General features: G+C 38.4%; 1 protein-coding gene across 1 annotated transcript in view; it reads left to right on the forward strand.

The window, feature by feature from the left end:
• The window catches only part of SEL1L2 (SEL1L2, ERAD E3 ligase adaptor subunit), a 111,257-nt gene that overhangs the window by 38,048 nt on the left and 48,133 nt on the right, over positions 1–25,076 (forward strand). Inside the window, exons 4-8 of the mRNA XM_027840290.1 lie at positions 13,622–13,675; positions 13,894–13,953; positions 14,062–14,143; positions 19,932–20,086; positions 20,790–20,846. Coding sequence (XP_027696091.1) covers positions 13,622–13,675; positions 13,894–13,953; positions 14,062–14,143; positions 19,932–20,086; positions 20,790–20,846 — 408 coding nt within the window. The remainder of the gene's footprint in view (positions 1–13,621; positions 13,676–13,893; positions 13,954–14,061; positions 14,144–19,931; positions 20,087–20,789; positions 20,847–25,076) is intronic.

Here is a 25,076-nt window from a genome sequence, read left to right on the forward strand (position 1 = left end):
TTGTCATGGCTTGAACTCTCGGTCCCGTGAAAATCATCGATGGCATCTGAAACTGAGGAAGAGAAACAACACAAAACAGAAACAACTCCCCCCCCATCAAGTCCATTCTGGAGTCCTGGGTAAAGGAGGGAGCAGAGGAAAGATTTCCCTCTCCTCTCACAAGTTCACTCATGGTGTCTTCACTGTGGGTAAAGTGGGATCTTCACCCTATGTAAGAAGCAGATAAGAGAGGCCAAAAAGAGAGCAATTGGCTCAGTCTCACCCGTTTTAAAGAAGCAGGCAGCCAATCAAAAGATGCTACCCACACCCACACAGCAGAGGACAAAGAGGCCTCCAAAGTCTGGACATGCTCCAAAAGTCCCTCAAGGGTGCCTGCATGTTAGGCAAACTGGGTGTGCTCAGACAAACCTGGGTTACACAAAGTAATTCCACTATATATATATTGTCATCTTTCATTACTAGAATATAAGCTCCTTAAGGACAGGGACTGTCTTGCTTTTGTATTCATATACCCAGAGCTCAGTACAATGCTTAAAGGCATGTAGTAAGCACTTAATAAATGTTTTTTGTTGTTGTTCATTTATTCCAAGAGAGAACTCCACTAATAAGTAGGGGAAGAGGCAAGACTCAGGAAAGGCTTTGATATAGGAGATAGCACTTGAGCTGCATTTTGAAGGCAATTAGGGATCCTAAAAGGTGGAGGTGTGAAGGAAGTCCATATCAGATACGGCTCAGCATGCAAAGGCATGGAGTTAGGAGACAAAGCGCATGTATGGGGAAGCAGCTAACAGATTAATTTAAAGGGTTTCAACCTAGGACTAGCTAGTTGATTTTTCAGAGAGGACAAAAACTCTCCTCTAGAGAGAGGAGACTATTTGAAAAGATGCAAGGTAGTGATTATGAGAAGGATGGAGTGAGCAAGTGTAGATGGCTCAGCACAAACTGATATCAATTGCTTCATGTCACTGAAAAATGCATGAAATACTGACAAGTGGGTCAATAACATCACCTTATACAAAGGAAGCACATTCATTTACTGCCAAAGTCTAAAAATGGCCAAACCAAATCCTAATGTGAGAGGAGTCAAAAGTTGCTGAGAGTGCAAGAGGAATCAGCATCTGATAGTTGTCAGAAAGCTCTGACCAAAAGTGCAGCAAACCAAGTATATCTAAGAGCAAGGGGCAAAATGCCAGGATTCCAAACTGTTTTTCAAAGGTCTCTCTAATCAACTTTCTTGAAAAGGGAAAGTTTGAGAGTAGGATTAGGGAGTTGGAGGAGGAGGAAGAGAAAAACCTCTTCCATTTTTTCCATTTTTTCACCTGTTTGTTGTCCACATTCTAGTCTCATCCTCAAATGTCCTCAGGATGACTTTTCTTAGTTGGGTCTCTCTATAAACTTTCTTTAAAATTGTTTTTTCTCCACTATTTCCATTTAATGAAGTTATTCTTTTCATAATCTATCTTTCACAATAATATTTTACAAAGCAGTTTATATTTTGAAATAGTGTTTTCTTTGGCTGCTCCATCTTTGGCAAAGAAATCAAATGTTTGATGACTAAGAAAGTTCTGAGGCCTTTTTTATATTTCTCTATATAAAAAGTAATTTACATCAGTTAGTTATTGGCACAAAATTATTATAAATGGTATCAATGTCCATTTTCCAGCTATTTCCCATGGGGAGGGGGCACTATTATCTTGTTTAAATATGTCAGGTTGGAGTTGTTTTAATGGCACACCATATCTTTTTTTCCTCATGCTTATTCTTTTTTCTAAAGTAATTTTGCATTTCTCATCTTTGCTCTAGAAAGTTGGTGGTCTGACTTTAAGCAGACAGCTAATTCAGGAATGATTTCCACATAAGTAACTAATTATTTACTACCTGTTTAATATAATTGATTTTATTTTTGGTCATATCATTTGGATCTCTCTATGTCCAGTGTCTCCCAATTTTTTTTTCTTGAAGAAAATACTCATACTGTTTAGCTATGAGATGTTTATGTAATCTACAATTTTTGGCCTCTCATTCATTATTACTGAACCATATTTTCTTTTTAATTTTGACCATTTTATTTTATTTTTATTGATATTTTTTGTTTTCACATCACCCAAAATACCCCTCTCTCATCCCCCACACTGACATCCTTGACTTACAACAAAAAGTAAAAAAGAAAGGAAAAAACCCAGTTCAAAATTAATACATCAGTCTAGTCTGACAGTATTTCCTGTGCTCCACCTCCATTCTCTTACCTCTGAAAAGAAGAAAGATACATTCTCATATCTTGTCTTTAGGGTCTGTTGTGAATATTATAAATAAAGTTTCAATTTTCCAAGCCATATTTTCAAACAGATTTCACTGTTCTCCCTTATATCCACCTTTGCATTGAAGTTATTGAGTATCAAAGTACATGTTGGTTTAGTTTGGAAGGTCTTATCAGTTCTTTGTAGAATTCCTCTACCTCTTTTCTCTGTAACAGATGACATTATTATTCAATTTTTCTCTTTTTTGGTCCTGTCTTATGGCTTCATTTGTGGGAGAGCTCCTTCCACTGATGCAAATTAGCAACTCACAATTTATAGTCTTAGAGAGTTGCCTGAGGACACTGAATAATGATAATGATGATGATAATGATAATGGTAGTTAGTATTTATACAGTATTGTTAGGTTTGCAAAATGCTTTACAAATTTTCTCATTTTATCCTCACAACAACTGTGGTTATTGTGCTAATAACAATTATGTGTGCTATTATAATCCCCATTTTACAAATGAGGAAACTGAGGCAGATAACTGTTAAATGATTTGTCCAGGGTCATGCAGCTAACAAGTGTCTGAGGCTGGATTTGAACTGAGGTCTTACTGACTCCAGGTACAGCATTCTATACAACATTCTATACATCTTCTATAACATTGCCACATTCTTCATCAACCAACATTTGAGGGTAGGAATAGGAAAAGAATCATCATAGCCCCTTTACACTATCAGGTCTATCAGACCTTCTATTCTTGAACTTTAGCTATTTCTCACTAAGGCCTACCTCATTCTTCTCTGCTCTCTAGTCATTCTAACCCTTTGGTCATAATAACAAGTCCCCTTATTAATACCTATATGAATATACTACAATCATTACTAGCTTCCCCTACCAAAAGAAAACCACATTTACTGGTACTTTAATGAAAAAAAACTGCAAGAAAAAAATCAGTGGATGATTTGGAAAAATTTGAAGCAATTTATTTTAAATTACCTTAGGAATCAAAGAAGATGAGAAAAATGTGCTTTTTGCAGGTCACAATGATTAACTTCCCAATAGTAGGCAAAATTAAAGACTGAACTAAATCTTAAACATGGAACACAAAAGACATTGTCATATTACTGAATTCAAACCGTTGAAAGAAAATGATGAATCGCAGAAGATATGAGAGATATTTTATAATAAGCTCAACAAAAGGCAAATGCATGTTTGAATTTGTTGAGACATATATTTTTCCTTACATCACACTCAGTTTTAGCTTCACGTTTGAAATATTCAAATTTAGACAAGTTTGTAGAAGCATATATCTCCTCCTGGGTATTCTTTCCTCTCTAGGTTTTCATGACACTGCTCTCTCCTGGTTCTTTTACCTATCTAATTGAACCTTCTCAGTCCCTTTTGTTCTCATTTGGAGACTTTCTATGGGTTTACCCATCATCTCTATGTAGATGATTCCCAGATATATATGTCTAGCACTCATCTCTCTCCTGAGCATCAGTCACGTGTCACCAACTGCTTATTGGACATTTTAAACAGCCTGCAAGCATCTCAAACTTCACATGCCCAACATGTCCAAAATAGAACCCATTACTGTCTCCTCAAACCCTACTTCTCTTCTACACTCTTCTTTTACATATATTATCCTCCACTCCTGTTGCTCCCTACCTCACATATGACCAAATCTTGTTACTTCTACCTCTACAAAATCTTTAGCATACCTCTAACCTAAATGCCTTCTCTCTATTCACATAGCCACCATCTTTGATCAGACCCTCACCACTTCTCACCTGGACTATTGCAAGAGCCTTCTAAGTGGTCTTCCTGTCTCAAGTTTCTCCCTACTCTAGTCCACCCTCCACACAGATGCCAAAATGATTTTTCCTAAAGCACAGGTATGATCATGTCACCCTACACCCACACACATATCCCCAGTAAAATACAGTGGGTCCCTGTATCTTCTAGGATTAAATAAAACACTTCTTTTTGACTTTTAAATCCCTTTGTGAAAATGTTTCTCCAACCTATGTTTTCAACCTTATTATACAGTATTCTCCTTCTGGTGCTGTTCAGTCCAGCCAAATGGTATATTGCTGATCTTCACATACGACATTCCGTTTCCCACATTTCTAATGCAATCTTGGGCTACAGTAAAAGAGGCACAGCTTCCAGGAAAAGGGAAATGATAACCACACTATATTTTGCCCTTGTCAGGCCTTATCTGAAGTATTGTGTTCAATTCTGGGAACCATCATTTGAGAAAGATCTTGATAAGCTGGAGAGTTCCCAGGGGAGGGTAACTAGGATGGTGAAGGGCTTTGAGTCCATGTTATATCAGGATTGGTTGAAGCAACCAGGTATATTTAGCCTGGAGAAGAAAAGACACAGGGGGAACATGATAGCTGTCTTCAAGTATTTGAAGGGCTGTTCTCTGTTGCTCCAGAGGGCAGAAGTGGAAGTCAGTAATGGGTGGAAATTTCAATGAAGCAAATTTAGGCTAGATATCTAGAAAAACGTCCAAATGATTGAAGTTGTCCAAAAGCATAACGGGCTTCCGCTTCATAGAAACTTGAAGTCCACTTATTGGGTATGTTACAGTGGCCTTTCTTTTTATACATGGGTTCAATAAGATGGCTGGTGATGTCCCTTCCAACCCTCAAATTGTGTGATTGTGTGATTCCTATCTTTTTCCCTTTGCACAGAACTCCCCCCACACTTGGGATGCACTCCTTCCCCACTTCCTCACCTCTTAGCATCCTTTTTTTCCTTCAAAATTCAGTTCAAGATCCACCTTCTACAAGAAACTTTTCTAATCTTCCCCCAGCTGCTAATGCCCTCCCCATAAAACTACCTTGCATATAGTCTGTATATACTTATATATGTACATGTTATCTTCTCCAATAAATGTAAGCACCTTAAAGGCAGAAGCTATTTCATGGAAATATGTTTTACATCGTTGTATGTATGTATATATATATAAAACCTATATTGGATTGCTTAACATCTCAGGGAGAAGGAGAGGGAGAGAATTTGGAACTCAAAAGAAGAATTTTTAAAACAAATGTAAAAAACATGTTTTTACATGTAATTGGGGAAAAAATAAAATAAAAATTTTTAAAGAATGACTCATCAACAACTAGATTTTTGCTACCTAAGTTATAATAAATTTCATTTCTTGCGATGATTCACAGTACTTGCTACAACTGGTACCTTCAGATTCTCTCCTTGGAGACAGTATTCAGATATATAGCCATGAGCCTTCCGAATAGGCTAAAGTTCTTTTGCCTTTTTTTTCTATTTCCTAATCCCAAATGATATTTCCAATGTATTTCTCACCATTTCATCCTATGCCCATCTTTTTGTTGAAGTCACCTGGTACTGAGTTGTACATAAACTTAATTTGGAGGGTCCTGTGAAGTTCTCCATAGAAATTCTCTATTTATATTATCTTTGTTACACGTTGGTCCATAAATTGCAATGGTTTGATGATGACCTGTTTGCTTTTTCTATATTCATCATGAGGACTATAAGACAAGGTGATCAAATGTCCCATGAAATTACGTTTTTGTCTGTAATGAAATATATTCTTTTTTTTCATCAGTGAGTAAAACCTTTGAATGATCTTTCCATTTAATTGTAAATTCTTCATATCTATTGGTGTCCTTTGTAGTGAGAATACCAATGTGATTATGGTTTTATTCCAGAAATTTATCTATTAGTTGGTCACTGAACAAAGATCATTCTTTATATGACTAATCTGTTCAATTAATGTTCTAAATGATGTAAGAACTTTATGAATTTTTGCATGCTCTGTCCTTTTATGATGTTTTCCTACAATCACTGCAGAACGAGGCAATTGCATGGGACTAAGAACCATTTTGCATTTTTATTTGTTTTATGGATTGCTGTAGACAAAAAATTCATCATTTAGTGGCCAACTTTCTAGTGGCCAACCTTGTTTATCTGTGTATATGTTGAATTCTTCTACTAGAATGTAAGGCACAGGACCTTTGGAGGCAGGCATTTAGCACAGTGCTTTACAAATGGTAGAATGAGTGATAGGCTTCTCTGTACTTTGCTAGACTGGCACCCAGTCAACAAACATGATCTATTAACATGACCATGCTGATGTCCATTTGTAAAAAATCTTTTTTTTAAAAAGAGCACCAGTTATTATGTATGTCTGGCACAATGTAGTTTATTAATATGAATAATTAATAGCAAATGTTATACTTTTAAAAGTTTTCCTTCTATGTGCTGGATGCCTTTCTCCATTTTGCCTTTAACTTCTAGTTGATACTTAAAGCCATCGTGTTTTTTACTATTACAGTTCAGACTATGAAAACTAACTGTATTTCCCTCCAGGGCCTACCAAAGTTGCTTTGGAAATGAGCACTAGAGTAAACTCTAGATTGAATGATTAAAAAGGTACTCTACATCCTAACATAGCTCTTCACAGCTCAGTCTCTTCTGGTGTTAAAGTGCTTCACATTAGAGTAGAATCTCTTTTGGTTAGAGATTAAGAATGACCATTGAAGCAGCTCAGTGGTACAGGGGGTAGAGGAAGATCTAAGTTCAAATCTAGCCTTAGACACTTACTCTCTGTGTGACCCTAGGCAAGTAACTTAACCTCTGTCTGCCTGAGTTTCTTCGACTGTAAACTAAGGACAACAGCAGGGTTGTTGTATCAAAAGAGATATTTGTACAGCACAATGTTTGGAACACAATAGTCAATAAATGCTTGTTTCCTTCTTTCCTTCTATTTGACAAAGAAGAACAACTTGAAAAGCTTATTTTTTTAATTGGCCTCTCTCTGAATTGACAACAAGTTTGGACTAAATGATCTTAGGGATCAACCCCAGTCTCTCCTTCCAGGCCTATGATTCTCTAGTTTGAACATATTAATAAAAATTACAAAATGCATCTGATGTATTTTTAGCTCAAAACTAGCAAGGATATTTCTTTGCAGCATGAAAAGAACCAAACTGAATCCTGGGCTTAGAATCTAGAATTTGTTTTGTTTCTTTGTCTTGCAGTCAAAGATCTGGGTATTCCCTAGGCTCCAATCCAAATGTAGCAGTGGCAATGGTCACAGAGCCATTTTTGCAAAGAAACAACTTAAAAAAATATGTCTTTTGTTTGGTTAAAAAAGAGGACTCGGGTGATGGCAGTGGAGGTACTGAGTTTCTAGAGGTCAGTATGTGAGTTGCATGCCTGCCATATACTGGAACATATCACATCACTGGGCACTTCAGGTCATCACTTGGAAAAATTATAACTGTATCCAAGACATCATTGCTCATCCTGATACTGGGGTAGATGACAACAGTGACTTCAAATCAAAGGCTCTGGTGACAAGCTAATTGGAATATACTTTTGTGGTTTACTTGCTAAGGATGAATACCTCCTTATTAAAATGAACAAACAAGAGTTTTAAAAATCTTATGTTCCCAAAGTTTCATTAGTTAGAAAACAGATTAGGGAATAGAGAATTTGGAAATAGCCTATATCAAAAGCCAAAGTAAACACTAAAGTAGTTCCCTAAATAAAACTTATCAGGAATAATAATAACTGACAATTACAAATCATTTTTAAGATTTATAGAACACTTTATACACATTTAACCTGAATCATGCAACAATTCTGTGAGTTAGATGTAGCAGGTATTATTATACCCATTTGACAAATGAGGAAACTGTCATTATTATTCCCATCTGACAGATGAGTCTTAAAGCAGTTAGGTAACTAACTTGATCATGACCATGTGCCCATGGTAACAAAGTGACCATGGGATTTAAATATAGGTCTACTGACTTCAGGTCCAGCACTTAATCCACTCTGCCACACTGTGGTTTCAGCTTATGTAAAAAACAAAATACCCTTGTATCTGTCACAAAAGTCCAAGCCTGGACTTTCAAAAAAATTTACTTACCATAGATCTTATGTCTATTAACCTTATTTCCACCAAAATCAATCAAAGAGAGGTTCTGAAAGAACCTCATCTCAAAGGATATGGAGTCCACATGGAAAAACTGACACTTGACATGTAACCATCCCAAAATGTTCAATGTGAACTCCCCCTAAAATAATTGAAAATGCACAAAATGTTAACTTATTAATGCATATTTAAATAAAAAATATTTTCAAGTACTCTACAATGTTCTCAAACCATGACTGATGCTTCTTTAAAATTCACTAAAATTCTGATTCTCCCCTGACCCTGGCACTAGGGAATCTTTGTCTTCTCTGATGCAGTTTCAGTTTGGGGGCCCAGTAAAGAGTTTGTTATTCTGCCATTTTCTTTCTTAGTGTGCTATATGAATATGTTGGTGTTTGCCACATAGACATAGCTATATTTTTTAACAAAAAAATTCAAGATAGGACTAGAAGAGAAAAATATAAATAATAGTCAGAATATATTACCGCTATATCTACCAAAAAAAAAACCAAACTCCACCATTAGCGTATATATTCTCTCCTCTCAATTGCTTGTGTGTGTTGAGGGTTAGTAGCAAGGCTGGATATGAATTCAGGTCTTCCTGACTCTAGGGCTCACAATCTATCCACTGCACCACATAGCTGCCTACACAAATCAGTCTTTTGAATTCTAATTGCTTGTGTCCACTTATTAGCAAAGGGCAAGTGGGTAACACCTTTAATATAGTCTCTTACTACGGGAGGTCTACTGATACATAGAAACCTAACTCCCAGTTTTGAAAAGTAAAAGATGTTTTACATTGTCTCAAAATCCCAAGGTTAGCCTGCTGGCTCACTAAACATTTTATTTCCCCACCAATAGTTAGCTTAATTTTACAATGTCTATCCTGAAGCCTTGGAAGCTGTTGCGTGTTTTTCCAAAGACGGAAAATCCATGAGCCCAAATGCCCAAATGAGCGTTCTTTTCATTAGGGCACATGCCAGAAATTTACTAGAAGTAAATTGAACAGGTTCTGTGAAGCAATTTGATACATGGGTTCACTGGGTCTGAATGGAAAACAGATGGCATGTGTAGACTTCAAGAAAGGAAGTCCTAAGATTGACAGTACTTATTAAGATTTATTATTCCACACGTTGCTGAATCTAGTTGTAGCAGAAAGGATTCTCAGTGTCTTCTATGTAGTGCCTTGAACAAATACATTAAATTCAGTTCTTTTCCCATGATGAAACAAGTAGGCTGTTGTAACCCCTCAGAAGCATTTCCTCAGTGTGTTCACACAGGAGAATGTGCCTGTACAACTATTGTTTCCACCATCACCCAACAGTGCTCTTTCCAATGACAAACCTTGTCACGTATCTCCAGATAGATACATATGTATATATTTATGTATCGGTGCATATATACCTGTAGATGTATATATGCGTGCATAATTTATGCACACACAGTACTAGTCAATTCTTTTAAATGTATAATTTTTTAAATGCAAACCAAATCTTCCCAAAGGTAAAAAAGATTAACATTTTTAAACTTTGCTTGCTATTTCAAATGCAATCTGTGACATAGTTTTCTACTCCTGTAGATATTCAATACATATTCATTTAATTTAATTAAACTAGATAGAATGGAAAACAGGAGTGTGAGTGTCATGATCCCCTACTAACTTGTATGTGACCTTGCAAGAATGCTGATTAGCTCACACCTCCGTTTTTCTTCCTGTAATAAGTGGGTCATGACACTATCTCATAGGCCTGAATAGCTTTAAGACCCTTTTATACAATATCAAGAATTTAGCTTTCCCGACAATTTATGTTTTTTTCTGGAGTCTGTCATTTTCTATGTTGTAAATGTGCCAAGTTTAACCAATTTCAATAATTTCTCATAAATGCTTGGAAAATATGCCATTTATTTCAAAAATAGGTCCAAAGAACAAGAGAAGTTTCCTATATAAGATGCTAAGAGCTATTTGGGTTGAGTCATTCTATTAGTGCAATTTCAAGCATTAACAAGCAAAATGGATATTATTTTGGGTAGGGAGAAACTTCTCAGAACCCCTGAATGCATACCACTCAGGAAGACATCTCCTCTGCCTTCTTGTAATGCCAGCCCTATGAGAACAATTCCATAGACAATGATTCTCACATAAAATCTTCACTCCTCAGGTCCCTCCTAGATTGGTACAAAGACAAAGATTAACAAATTTTCCTTGAGAAGAAGCTGTTATTGCCCAGCACCTGGAAAACTGATAAGGACCATCTTGTTCACAATTTATAGGTTTAAAGATTCATTTTTATCATTATTGTTGCTGCTATTAAAATAAGCAATATCCTAATTTCCCTCAATTTCTACCTATCTCTATGATTGCTCTTCTCTGTCTTCTTCACTGGCTCCTTTTCCTTCTCCCTCCCCAAAAGAGATATTTGTGAAGCACTTAGCACAGTGCCTGGCACATAGTAGGTACTTAATAAATGTTTGTTCCTTCTGTACCCCTCTCCATTAAATTAAAGCATTCCCTAAGGCTCTGCCCTCAGCCCTCTTCTCTTTTCTCACTATTCCTTTCCCTTAGCAATCTAATCCACTCCTGGGGCTTCAATGACCATCTCAGTGCAGATGACTCCTAAATCTATACCTTCAGCCTCAGCCTTTGTCCTGAGCCCCAGACCTATATTTACAACTTCTTACTGAATACCTGCAGCTGGACATCCTGCAAACACCTCAAACTCAGTGTATCTCAAGTTAAATTCATTTGTTCATTTCACCAGGGCTTAGGGCCTTGCACATAGAAGGTGCTTAATAAATGTTTATTGACTTAGTGAAATATCATTTATTAAGCATATGTTATATAGGATAGATTGCTCTAGATGGTAGGGATACAAATGCAAAATTGAGACAGTCCCTGTCTTCCAGAGTCTTACATTCTAATGAGGGATAACAACAAATGTAGGGAACTGGCAGCCATGGAAGGGAGCTTTGGTCTGGGGAGTCAGGGAGCTATGAGTGGAGCCAAAGAGCAATCAGTTATAACGCCCTTTTTAGTATCAATGGTAGCGATGATTTTATTATTATTTTGACATCAAGAAGGGGAAAATGAGGAGGTAGAATTTGGGGTATATGGGGGCAGGACAAATAGCAAGAGATCCAGGTAGGCTGGGCAGGATGTTAAAAATGGTCTGGGGGCAACTAGGTGGCCCAGTAGATAGAACACTGGCCTTGGAGTCAGGAGGACCTGAGTTCAAATCCGGCCTCAGACACTTGACACTTACTAGCTGTGTGACCCTAGGCAAGTCACTTAACCCCAATTGCCTTACCCAAAAATAAAAATGATCTGGAGCCAGCTAGATATAATGGGTTAGGTATAGTTTGCCTTTACTCATCCCCCAGTCAAAACAGCTGAGCCCCAGGGCAGAGTACTCAAACTGAGTGGATTAGCTCTATGAGGAAGGTGGGGAATTCTCTAGAGGTCTGGTCCTGGTTTCCTGGAGGGTAACTCAATTCAATAATTAAATTCGGTTGTTGAATCATCTCTCCCTAAGACCTGACCTCCTACTAACTTCCTTATTTCTACATGAAGTTGAGAGAATACCCACTCTAAAGTTACTACTGGTGGGTTTGTTTGTTTGTTTGTTTGGGGGTGGGGTGGAGAAATAGTGGTGATGTATTCTGACTATTATTTATCTTTTTCTCTTCTAGTCCTATCTTGTATTTTTTTTTTTGCTAAAAAATATAGCTATATCTATGTGGCAAACACCACAAAAGTCCAAGCTTGGACTTTCAAAACAAATTCACTTACCACAGATCTTATGTATATTAACTTTATTTCCATCAAAATCAACCAAAGAGAGGTTCTAAAAGAACCTCATTCCAAAGGATATGGAGTCCACACGGAAAAAGTGACACTTGATATATGTCTACTCCAAAGTGTTCAATGGGAACTCCCCCTTAATGATTTAAAATACACAAAATTCTAACTTATTAATGCATACTTAAATAAAAAATATTTTCAAGTACTCCACAACAGTCCCAAAGCATGACTGATGCTTCTTTAAAACTCACTAAAATTGTGATTCTCCCCTGACCCTGGCATTGGGGAATCTTTGTCTTATCTGAAGCAGTTTTCAGTTTGGGGGCCCAGTAAAAAGTGTGTTATTCTACCATTCTCTTTCTTAGTGTGCTACATAAATATCAATGTCCACCTAATCACCCATGCTTGCAAATTATGAGTCATCTTTAAACTATTAATCTTTAACTCATCCTATCAGCATCATCCTCCATGTCCAATCAGTTGGTGAATTCTATCTCCGCAATCTCATATCCATCCCCTCTTTTGCATCCCACTGTCACCATGCTGACTAAGGGCCTCATCACCTTTGTTTTTGTAATAGTGTCCAAAGTAGTCTGAATTCCACTCCAAACCAAACTCCACACTCCTGCCAGTATAATAACAATGTACAGCTCTGGTCATATCACTCCTCTGCTCAAAAATCTTCATTATCTCTCTATTGCCCCTGGAATAAAATATATGTTCAAGGCCCTTCAAAGTCTGGGCCTCACCTATCATTCTAAACGTATTATATTACAATACTTTATGCACACTATATTCCAGATAAACCAGCCTACCCACCATTCATGTCCTTGCTCTTTCCACAATGTTGCCTTTGCCTCAGGTCTGGAACAAACGTTATTTTCATCTCTATCTGATGAATTCTTCATTTCCCCTTCATAGCCTAATTCATATCCTTATGAAGCCTTTACTGATTCCCTTAGCTAGAAAGGGGATTTTTGTCTATAAAGTTTTTTACTGTCTCACCACCACCACCACCACCATTAGAATGTGAGCTTCTTGAGGGCAGGAAGTAGTCTTGCCTTTTTTTGGATCCCCAGTACCTGGCATGATGCCTGGCATATAATAAGTATTTAATAAATGTGTACTGACTGACTGATTAACTTGTTACTGATATTTTCTGCTTTTTTACATCATTATTACTTCCCATTAACTCACCTCATACCTCCTCCCTTGTACCAAAGAAGAAATGGTTAATCAAAACAAACTGACACATTAACCCTGATACCGTATCCATTTTGCACCTATATTCTACCACCTCTGTATTGAGGGAAGGGAAATGAATCCACTGAAATGAAGACTGGTCCCTATGTTCACCTGAATTTTGATGTCTGTTAGTGTTGTTGTCCTTTACATTATTGTGGTCATTTCATATGTTAATACTTTAATTTGCTATGCAAATGTAAGCTATTAATAGTAGAGGTGTTGATTTATTATCATTACTAATAATAATTTCTAATATAATAAATACATGATAGTAAATCAATAGGTGAAATTTAATTTTTTAAAAATTACTAATTTTGAATCTATTTGAATATAGAAAAGAATATTTTGGAAGTATATTAATTCATTAAATTTTCCTCTTATTTTGTGACTTTTAGGCATTAGGATTCCTATCTTCATATGGAATAGGAATGGAACATAACCAAGCTAAGGTATGATCCTTTTATCTTTTCTAGAATAAATTTGATTTTAGGAAAAGATGTTGGATAAAAAACCTGTTAAAAGGCTCAAAAGTAGAGCAAGAAAGCAAATATACCATCTACCTTGATATGGGCCACAGTATTTATTGCAATGCTAATAATAAACATTAAGGAGCTAGGTTTTCCTCCATCTTGTAATCCTTCCAAAAATCTTGATTTCTTGATCCTAGGCGCTGGTATATTATACTTTTGGAAGTGCTGGAGGAAGCATGATGTCCCAAATGATTTTGGTTTGTAATTTACACATTCCTACACCCTATTACTTATACTATAAATACAACAATTACCCTATGGCAAAACTTGAGGAATAATATGAATTTTCTTACGTCTGTTTTCAGGGTTACAGATATTTGTCGGGCATCAGTGTTCTACAGAATTGTGAAACTGCACTTTTCCATTACAAGAATGTAGCAAATTACAGTGAGTATTTTACATTTTATTTTAAGATAGATAACAAACATGGAAAAAAAAATCATCCTGCTGAGCATGGTTGTGCAAGCCTGTAATCTCAGCTACTGGGCAGGTTGAAATTGGAATTGGTCAGGCTCTGAAGTTCTGAGCAATGGTGGGCTATGCTGACCAGGTGTCCACACTAAGTTAAGCAACAATACAATGAGCCCCTGTGATCAGGGGGCCTCCGAAGTTGCCTGACCAGGGGCAAACCAGCTCAGGTGAGAAATAGAGGAGGTTCAAGTTCACATGAAGATCAGTTGTGGAACTGAGTCTGTGAGTAGTTCCTGAACTTTCAACCTGGGCAAGATGGTGATACAGTCTTTAAATAAGAAATCATCTTAAAATTATACAAATCCTATGATTATATCATGTGACATATTAAAATAAGAAGCCATAACTTTAATGTATATTATATTTCTGTTTTCCAACATCACTGTAGTAATTAAGAGTTTGTAATTTTTTTTTTTTTTGCTTTTTGGCGAGGCAATCGGGATTAAGTGACTTGCTCAGGGTCACACAGCTAGTAAGTGTCAAGTGTCTGAGGCTGGATTTGAACTCAAGTCCTCCTGACTCCAAGGCCAGAGCTCTATCCACTGTGCCACCTAGCTGCTCCAAGAGTTTGTAATTCTTCAGTTTGTTTTTTCCAGTTGGTCAATTGTATTTTTTAAGGACTCGTTTTCTACAGTTAATTTTTGCCCTTTTCCAAACTATTGACTCTCTCTTGCATACCTCTCATTTCTTTTCCCAAATTTTCTTCTACCTCTCTTATTTGACTTTTAAAATCCTTCTTGAGCTCTTCCAAGAAGGCTTTTTGGGCTTCAGACCAGTTCATATTCCCTTTTGAAGTTTCGGGTGTGGGTATATTGACAATGTTGTCCTCTTCTGAATTTCTGCTTTGATTTTCCCTGTCCCCATAATAAGAATCTGTGGTCATTGCACATTTCTTTTTGTTCACGGTGTTTGCTTATTTCCTGACTTTTAAAAAAAATGAGCTCTCCTGCTGGAGAGCAGAGGGCACTGACCCAAACATCTTGTGCTATGATCCCGAGGCCTGGTCACTGGCTTTGAATGCCAGGGCCTCAGTTGCTGGCAGTTGGAGGCTGTAGGGCCCTGGCAGCTTACCTGAGGTTAGGCTGGAATCAGCAACACTGGAGCTCTAGGGGTAGGTGTGCCGGCCGCACCGTGCACTCTCCTCCTATAAGGAGCAGGCTGCCAGAGTCATACTACTTACCAGTCTTCGGTGCCTACCCGGATAAACACACAGAGACGAGCTGACCAGGAGGTGCCAACACCCGAGCTTTATTCAGAGGCCATCACAGCAAGGCCAAGCAGGAAGGCCATAGCAAGAGAGCAGGAGCAAAGAGAGCGCATGCTCCAACCAGGACCGTTCCTTAAGTACCTACTTAGCCCCTCCTCCTCAGCCCGCCTACTAGTCATTGATTGTAGGGTCAGATACCGGAAGGGGATGTCTGAGTTTAGCGCACCAAGGGAGAGGAAGTGACGCAGGAGGCTAGGACCAGATACAGGAAGGAGGCGTCTGGAATTAGTGCATAGACAAAGAAAGAGCACGTGACCTAGGAAGTGAGGCCCAGATACCGGGAGGAGGCGTCTGGGGTCAGTGCTACACAAAGGGAAGGTACGTGACCCAGGAAGTCAGGAAGGACACAGGAAGGAGGCGTCTGGGGTTGACGTTGCACTTAGGGAGGGGGCTAGACAAAGGAACTCGTTCTCTGCCATCCCACTCCCATGTGGCACAGCCCCCTGCCTCAGGAGCACGAGCTCCGGCTACTTCCTTGTATTCTGTTCCTTCCCCAGCTTCATAGCACTGCCCACTGCCTCAGGAGCATGAGCTCCAGTTACTTCTCCATATCCAGCCCCCACAACTCCGCCTAGCACAGCCCCTGCCTCAGGAGCGTGAGCTCCGGTTACTTCCTAATACCCAGTTCCTACCCCATCTTGCCACAATCTCCACTTGGCAGTAGCCAACATCAGACAGTCCCTCACAGGTAGGGGTGGGGAATCTGGCCCCTGGAGGACACCTGCTCACCCAGGCCTTGTACTCCTTTCTTTGGCTCCTGCTCACCCGGGGCCTTGAACAAGGATGTTTCACTATTACAGGATATCTCTCAGCCTGGCGCTTTATCTCTTGGAATTGTGCTTCCCAGAGTTTTGCTGAGGCACTCAGAGACTTGGCTGCCAGAAGATGACACGGCATGTGGTGGTTTTCTGAGCCATTTTCCACTGGTTCCCCTGCCCATACTGAGGCATTCGGGGGTCCTGGTGTTCGTGTTTGCCTGCTCCACCACCCTGGGGTTCAGGATCTCCCCCTGGTATGCTGAGGTGGGACTTTCTGCTAGCTTGCTGAGACACCTCCTGTTCTGTATTGCTTACCCTCCCCCAGAGCAAAAAGGGCCTTTCCCATTAATCCCCCAAGCTTTCTGGGCTACAATACTGCTGTACCCCATCTTTCTGCTGGTTCAGTTGTTCAAGGTTTTTTCCTGGGGTGATATTTTCTGGGCTTTCAGAGGTCAATGAGGGAGGGTGGGAGCGACTTACTTCTTACTCTGCCATCTTGGCTCCCAGAAGCAGAACCCTCTGTAATTCTTTTAAAACTATTTTTTTGCAGTTTGAAATGATTATTCTCAGAACCACTTTTCATTTTTCTTAACATATATGCCCAGACAAATTTATTTTACTAATTCAGACTGTGTTCTTTTCTTAAATCAAAATGTTGAGTGTAACATTAAGTAGCTATAATAAGATGATATAAGGGAATATGATGGAATGGAACTGACAGTAGCACTATTCAAAGTTATGATTATATAAAATATGATCATAGGTTTCAGCCTACAGGGAAATATGCAGCACAAATTCAAACAATGCAATGACTTCAGGAGATCCATTATTTGCATTAATTAGGCATTAATCAGGATCTAGCTGTATTAGAATGTAAGCTCTTTGTGGGCAAGGTCTGTCTTGCTTTTTGTATTTGAACCTCTATTGCTTAGCACAGTGCCTTATACATAATAAGTATTTAATAAATGCCTTTTTCATTTACATTTAAGGGAGTGAAAATTACAAAGAAACATTTGTAGACTTTCTTACTGCAATAGAAGATAACTTGTGAACTTTGATGTTGATCTACCAAGAATAAAGCCTGGGCTACTACTTGTTCCTTAAATAATTTTATAAATTAAAGAGTTACTATGTTATACTTAATTTTACTGGGACAAATAGATAAGTTATACTGCTTATTTTAATACTGCAAAAAGATCCATGATTTCATTGGTATGGGCACTTCTACTATGAACACAGTTCACAACCTTTCCACTGCTTAGCAGACTGTTTCATGAATTGCTGTGGCTAAAAAGCATTTTATCACCTGATGGCCAAACTCCCAGCAATGAGAGTCTCCACATTTAGCTAGGAGGACAGACAGTCTGTCTCCAGGCTTATACTTGAAGCTTTTCCAGCTTGATAGAGGCTGCCAAAGGTTGTGCTCCACTGGCATAGACTTTGAGAATCCAGGGTCACCTCCAAGCCAAGGTGAGCCATCAGAGGAAGACTCAAGCAGGGAAAACAATTTAAGTAGTTCTGCAGAATCCTCCTAAAGATTCACTAAGGGTGGAAATAATTATTCTGGAATATATGACATGTTTACATTTCTGTTATCAAAACAGTGAATAATTCATCTTTGTGACTGTCAGAATATAAGGAAAATCCAATAGGGGAAAAAATGTGACTACTTTTGAATCTGAGATATCACACATATAAAAGATAATTTCATATGCAAATTGGCCTAACTTTATTATAAATACTACCTATTTACATAGTTAACTTATGAAAAATTCAAAACATACATTTTGACTATATACACACAAGCATGCACATATTTCCAGGTTCGTGGGGGTGCCAAAAGTTGGTCTCTAGGTAACCAAGGTTTTGCTATAATTCCGTTTCAATATCTGTATTCTTGGTGGGAAGAGAAAGATCTGAGTTGAAAAAGAATAAAGACAGAGATTTGGGAGAATACCCTGAGGAGAAGCAGAAGGACTATAGTTAGAGGAGGCAAGGACTTGAGTAGACACATTCCATTTCTAAGTTCAATAGGGAAAGGCTGAATGAGAGAAGAGGAAAGAGGAGAAAAGAAAGACAGAGAAGAAAGGAGAAAAAGAAGGAAAAGAAGAAAAGAAAGGACAAAGAGGGTCTCAAAAAGGAGAAAGAAAAGGAGGGGGAGGCAAAGGAAGTTAGACAAGGCAAAGGAAATTGGGTATGCTCATCAATGTACCAACATAGTAAGGAGAGATGAATGCCTGAGACACATAGAGTGCTTGCTAGAACAGTTTTTCAGCATATTTGGTCAGGAGAGTTATGGGCAAGTAAGGCAAAGGATCTAAAATTGTGCTTTCAGCAAGTGTAGAGAACACTGACCAGCACAAGAGTGTATGATGTTAGTATTTATACTAAGCTCAAGTAAATTTGATCTACAGTCAAAATTCTGGCTGTCACCCCTAGAAGAGGAGAGCTAAGGAAAGCCTTTCCATTTTATAAGTTATCAATGAGCATGGAATGTCCCTTAAAGAATGGAGATGGATATAAAAGATAAATGTAGCAAGGATTCCCAGAAATTTCCCTATAATTTCTCACTTTATGAGAAATTTCCTGGGACAAAGTCAATCCTTTGACAAGGTATGAGCTCAGCTGTCCTGGGTATTTGTCATCTTGTTAACAATACACTGAAGATGAGGTTCAAAGCTTATGAGCCTATACCCTTGGCTTGAGAGAATCCAGTAGACAGAAGGCAGAACTAAAATTTTGTTTCTATGTTCTCCACCACAGAACATAATCACTGGCAGCTCTCTAAAATTGTAAATTACAGAAAAGGTACTGACCTTCAACGAAGAGAGTTTCCCCTCACAGGGAGTTTCACTATGCCAGTGAATTCACAGGTGAAAAAGAAAGGCATAGGTGATATGCTTATTGAATTGATAAATGTCACAAAGTCAAGCCAGTCAAGTCAATAAGCATTTATTAACAGCCTACTATGTGCTAGTCATTATGCTAAGCATTAAGAAAGCCCCACCTCACCAGTACCAAAGAAGCAGGACAACTTAGAAAACTGTCAACTTAGAAAATAAATTTATCAGCTGGGATTCTTATAATCTAGCCACTTCTCTGATTCTTATAGTCTTATAATCTATAATTATAATTGTATAATCTATAACTCTCAGATTCCTTAAGAGTCTAGGTAATATGGCGAATCTTCAATAAACCTCAATAAACCTTCAATAAAGCTGAAGAAGGCTTGGGTCGAATTCTTTCGGGCAGGACCTGCGTGTCAGTGATTTTGGGATTCCAAGACCCCTAACCTCTAGACCTCATCACTAATTGGACCCCTGTGGCATCTTTGGACCTCAGAATCCGCTCGGGTACAAGTGGGATAATAGTCGTTGAGATGGAGCTCACTCAAAATTCAACTCAACAAATATTAAGTGTCCATTAAGGTCCACACACTTGATGATCTAGAAAGCTGGAAATAAATAACTAGGCTCCTTGGATGTCTGTTTAAAAAAATATGCAGGAATCACTAAATTAAAAATAACAATGACAATTATATACTCAGCAGTCTCTTCTGCTTTAGTTACTTGACTAGGTTTTTGTGTAATTTAAGAATGATCTGCATAGCATTGTACTTTCTGCTGTGATCATTCACATGTATATACCTGATTATTCCTGGGTATGTTTCTATTCACAGTTGCTGATAAATTGAAAAAAAATGAAGGTGTCCCCATGGAAAAAGTGACACTAGCCGAGAGACCTGAAAATCTGAATTCTAACAGTGAGATTTTGGATTGGGATGTATACCAATACTATAAATTTTTGGCAGAAAGAGGAGATATTCAGATACAAGTAATGTACACAAATGAGCTTCCACTTTTAGGACATGCAAAATAACAAGGGACTTAATTAACTATGCACCTAACAGAGTGCAGAAGGGAAAGGTGTATCCTTTTCTATCCCACTTCTGTTTTATCCAATGGCTTTCCTTAGTTTGTGTCTCCTATAAAACAAGGAACTTCCCTGAGTCTGCAAGCATGATTATAATAAAAATTCCAGAGTTATTTGCATTCTATTATTCCAAGTGAACATTTCTTTTGGGGAAAAAAATGCTTTTTTTAGAGAGAAAAAGAAAAGGCATTAATAAGTATTCTCCTTCATTTAAATGGACTTAAGAAGAACCCATGATCAATATATATTATGGAATGATGTTTTAAAATCATTTCAGTGGAATTCATGAGGGCAACAATTTAACCCCTCTTGTATAAGAACCTAGTTGCCAAATTCTATCAAATCACCATACTGTCAGGACTAAAAAACAATGGCTAGTAATAGACAATTCTTGATGTATTTAGAAGAACATAGCTCCTCTGCTCAGAAAAAGATGTCTAAACTAGTAGCTTTATGCTGTCTCCTAAAACACACAAAATGCAAGGAAGATGGTGAATCCCTGAAGAATCCAAGTACCATAGCAACATTATGCATAATTGATTGTTCTTTCTGTATTCATGAAACTGAGTGTTGCTAAAATAAACATTTTAATCATTATTCTTAGGTATCTCTCGGACAATTACATCTAACAGGACGAAAAGGATTGGAACAGGATTTCTATGTATGTACATATAAAATTCAACCTTAAAAATTGAATGGGATGAACCATTAATCTTAGCACAGTTGTAGATGAGTTTGCCTTTAGGGCAAAGAGCATTGATTTGGGGTGGGGGTGGAAATTAGAGGGAAGGGAAAGAAGGATGGAGAGGACTTCAAAGAAGCCATCTATTTATCCTCTGGGCACTTTATTCCACTAATTCTTAAGGGATACAAATCACCCAGGAGTAACCTTCCTACCTCTTCCTGTTATCCTTCTCAAAGATAACGTAATACAGAAACAAGGGAATGATGTTGGGGCTGGGAAGGGGACTGCTCAGCTCTGATTTGGTGGAAAGGAGGAATTGACTTTTTTATTTCTCACCTCTAGCCCTGAAGGAAAGGCTAAGATATAGGTCTTGGCACCTAATTTTCAAAAAGACCAAACCTCCCATCCTATCTTAGACTGTTGCTGGTATCTGCATTATTGATTGGTAACAGAACTAGATAGGCAGGTCCTTACGCACAAAAAGGTGGCTAGGATAACTTTGTAAAAGCTATCCTAGGGGCAGCTAGGTGGCACAATGGATAGAGCACTGGCCCTGGAGTCAGGGGGACCTGAGTTCAAATCCAGTCTCAGACACATAACGCTTACTAGCTGTGTGACTCTGGGCAAGTCACTTAACCCCAATTGCCATACACACACACAAAAAAAAGCTATCCTATCCCATAGTGGGCCAACCCACCTGTACCAGGTAATATGATCCATGCATCCCTATACTCATCCTGCTGGGGATTTGGCCTGGTCATAGACTCATTAGACATGGGCCTATATTTAGTACTAAAGCAATTAACTTAGAGCATAATTAAAAATATTATTTAAAATTTTCATGTATTTGCAAAGCACCTTTCAGTCATTTTTATTAACCAGTCCACCTATCCCATGAAATTGAAAAAGTAATTAACACTTTACATTTATGGTAAGAAAAATACACTGTTCACAAAAAGGTCTTCTATAGAAGGTGCCAAAAGACAAAACACTAGAAAGGGATAATTTCTAGAGCCTAGTAATGTTTTGAGAATCTAAATCTAATTTAGGGGGAATGAAATAGGTATTTTAAAATTTGAATAAGTTTTATTGATGACTTTTATTTTTACATGGGTCATTTCTGGGTACACCCCTCCCTCCAACCCAGAATTGAATCTTCAACAGGGATTTCTTAAATGATACTTTTATAACACTTACCCAATTTAATTCATGCCACAGTCTTTCTCTCAAAGGACCACGTACCCTATTTCTGTGTATTCTAAATTTCCTATTACTAAGTAATAAAAATAGCTATTCAATAAGGAACTCTACTTATCAGCTAGCTCTTTTGGGGGATCTTGCTTTATTTTTATGAGTTATTTTTATTTTAATGCTGAGGTTTAGGTTTTATGTGAGATATAGTGGAGACTGAGTAAACCTCATACAAATAAAGGTCATTTCATAAAATGTAATGAAACTGCTAGCCTGTGCAATCTGAGATGGATATATTATAGTTCTTTGAATTTTTACACATCTCATAACCAGAGTTTTAGCTTCTTATGTAAGGAATTCCAGAACCTTATTACCACTGCATTGGGCTGCTTACTCTGGACCAAAAGTCCAAGGCTATAATGGCTTTCTTCACATTAACCTCCAGAGAAAAACAAAATCTTTTATCAATAAATAGTGAGAGTTTCACATTTCCCATTAACAGTGAACTCTGATTTAGTACTTCTCTCCCTCCTTATTTAAGATCACCCATGCCTAATCTGTAAGGGGGTGGGGGAAATCTTTCAAATTTCTTAGATACAAAAATGTCCCATCTAAGTACTACAGGACAAATGTGGCATTGTGGTAAAATGGAAAGATAATTGGTCTTGAAGTCAGAATTCTTGGGTTCAAGGCTCAGTTCTGACCCTTACTAGCTATGTGACCTTGGACCCTTAACCTCTCTGAGCTTCGGTTTGCTGATGTGCAAAATGAAGGTAATACTACTTACACTGCTATACTGTAGAGGTATCATGAAGAAAAAAATGTTTTCTAAACATATCAAGCATAAATGTGAGTTGTTGTTCCAATGAATTTCATCATCCAAACACCACCCAGCCCTTCCACTGTGCCCTCTGTTCATTAGGCAACAAAATTCCCTTCATCCTTAATCTTTTTCTCCCCCATTCCTTCCATCTACTAGCTATTACTAAAACCTGACTTCCCCCAGTTAACACAGCCCTCCTGACCATCCTTTTCAGGACTAGCTTCACTCATTTTTCTCAGATCACTGGTCAGGGCAAGAGAGTTGGAATACTCCTTGCTTCCCATTGTCACTTCCAGGCTCTCCCCCTACCTCTATCTTTCAGTAATTTATCTTCCTGTAAGGTCCATGATATTCATTTCTACTACCCAATCAAAATCCTGGCAGCTATCATCTGCAGACCTCCAGGTCATTCCTCTTCCTTACTCAATGAGTTCAGTACATGGGTCACACTTTTTCTCTGTTCCCCAACCTATACCCTCATACTGAGAGACATTAACATATATATTCTCTCTCTCTCTCTCAACTACTCAGTTGCTCAACCTACTCACTTCCCATGAACTACTACTCTACTCTACCTCAGCCACCCACAAAGATGGACATACCTTTGATGGCACCAACTCCATGTTCAAGAATTCCAAAAGTCCCTTATCCAACCATATCCTATTGGTTTTTCACCTTTCCCTCTGCCTTCCCTTACAAAACTCTACTCTTCATCGCCCCATAACCTCTAATCCCTTGACCCCTCAATTCTCTCCCAGACCATCTCCCTTGCACTGATCACTCTCTCCTCTTCTCTCCATCCTGACTCCTTGGTGAACCATTTCAACTCTACCTTGTTTTCTTCTCTTGAATCCCTATCTCCCTTCTCATATTTCCAATTATACCCAGGAAAACCTCACCATTTGCCACCTTCACTCCTATGCACATGCTGCTGAATGAAGGTGGAGAAAATCACACAGCCATTCTGACTGGGTCCACTACAAATTTATGATACACAACTTCAACTGGACCCTCACTGCTGCTAGGCAATCCTACTAGACCTCCTTTATCAACTCATTAGCCCACTTTCCACAGCTCCTCCAAACCTTTTCATTCCTCCTCAAACTTCATGTGACTCTCCCTCAGCCCAGCCCCCCCCCCCCCCCTCCCCGCAGAGATCTTTGCCTCATATTTTACTGAAAAAAAAAAAGAGGCCATTTGCCATGAGTTCCCTCTTTTCTCTTCCTCATCTTCTATCACTCAGATGCCTTCTGCCCTATCTCCACCCTCACCCCATCTCACACATCATCACAGTAAGATGAAATGGTCCTACTCCTTATCAAGGCTAATCCTCTTTATCAGGAGATCTCATTCCAACTCATCTCCTCCAATAGATTGTCTCTTCTATTACCCTATCACTTATTTTCAATCTCTCTGTCTCCTGGTTTGTTCTGCCTATAAATATGCCTATTTCTCCCTCATCCTAAAAAAAAAACAAAACCATTCTCACTTAATCCTTCCATCCCTGCTAATTATCATCTTATATCTCTTCTGCCCTTTGTAGCTAACCTCCTCAGAATGCCACTTACAGTAGGTTGCTCTGTCTCTCCTCTCATTTTCTTCTTAACCCTTTATGATATGACTTCCAACTTTATCATTCCATTGAAACTGTTCTCTCCAAAGTTACCAACATTCCCTTAGTTGCCAAATCCAATGGCCTTTTCTCAGTCCTTATTCTCCTTGACTTCTCTGAAGCCTTTGACACTTTTGATGACTCTCTCCTCTTGATAAAACTCTCTTTTCTCTAGGTTTTGCAGACATCACTATCTCCTGGTTCTCCTCTTACCCATCTGACCACTCCTTTTCAATCTTCTTTGCTGGATCCTCCTCCAGATCATGCCCTCTAACTATAGGTGTCCTTCAAGGTTCTGTTCCAGGCCTTCTTCTCTTCTTCCTCTATATTACTTCTCTTGGTAATCTCATCAACTCCCACGGATTTAATTAACATGTCTGTGCTGATGATTCTCAGATCTACCTATCCTGCCCCACCCCCCCAAAAAAAGGCATCTTGTGTTAGGTTATTTTTCAGTCATATTTGACTCTTCGTGACCACGTTTGGGGTTCTCTTGGCAAAGATACTTGAATGGTTTCCTTCTCCATTTCCTTCTCCAGCTCATTTTACAGATGAGGAAACTGAGGCAAACAGGGTTAAG

Source organism: Vombatus ursinus, unplaced genomic scaffold (genome assembly GCF_900497805.2).
Source record: "Vombatus ursinus unplaced genomic scaffold, bare-nosed wombat genome assembly UNPS02014841.1, whole genome shotgun sequence".
Lineage (NCBI taxonomy): Eukaryota > Metazoa > Chordata > Mammalia > Diprotodontia > Vombatidae > Vombatus > Vombatus ursinus.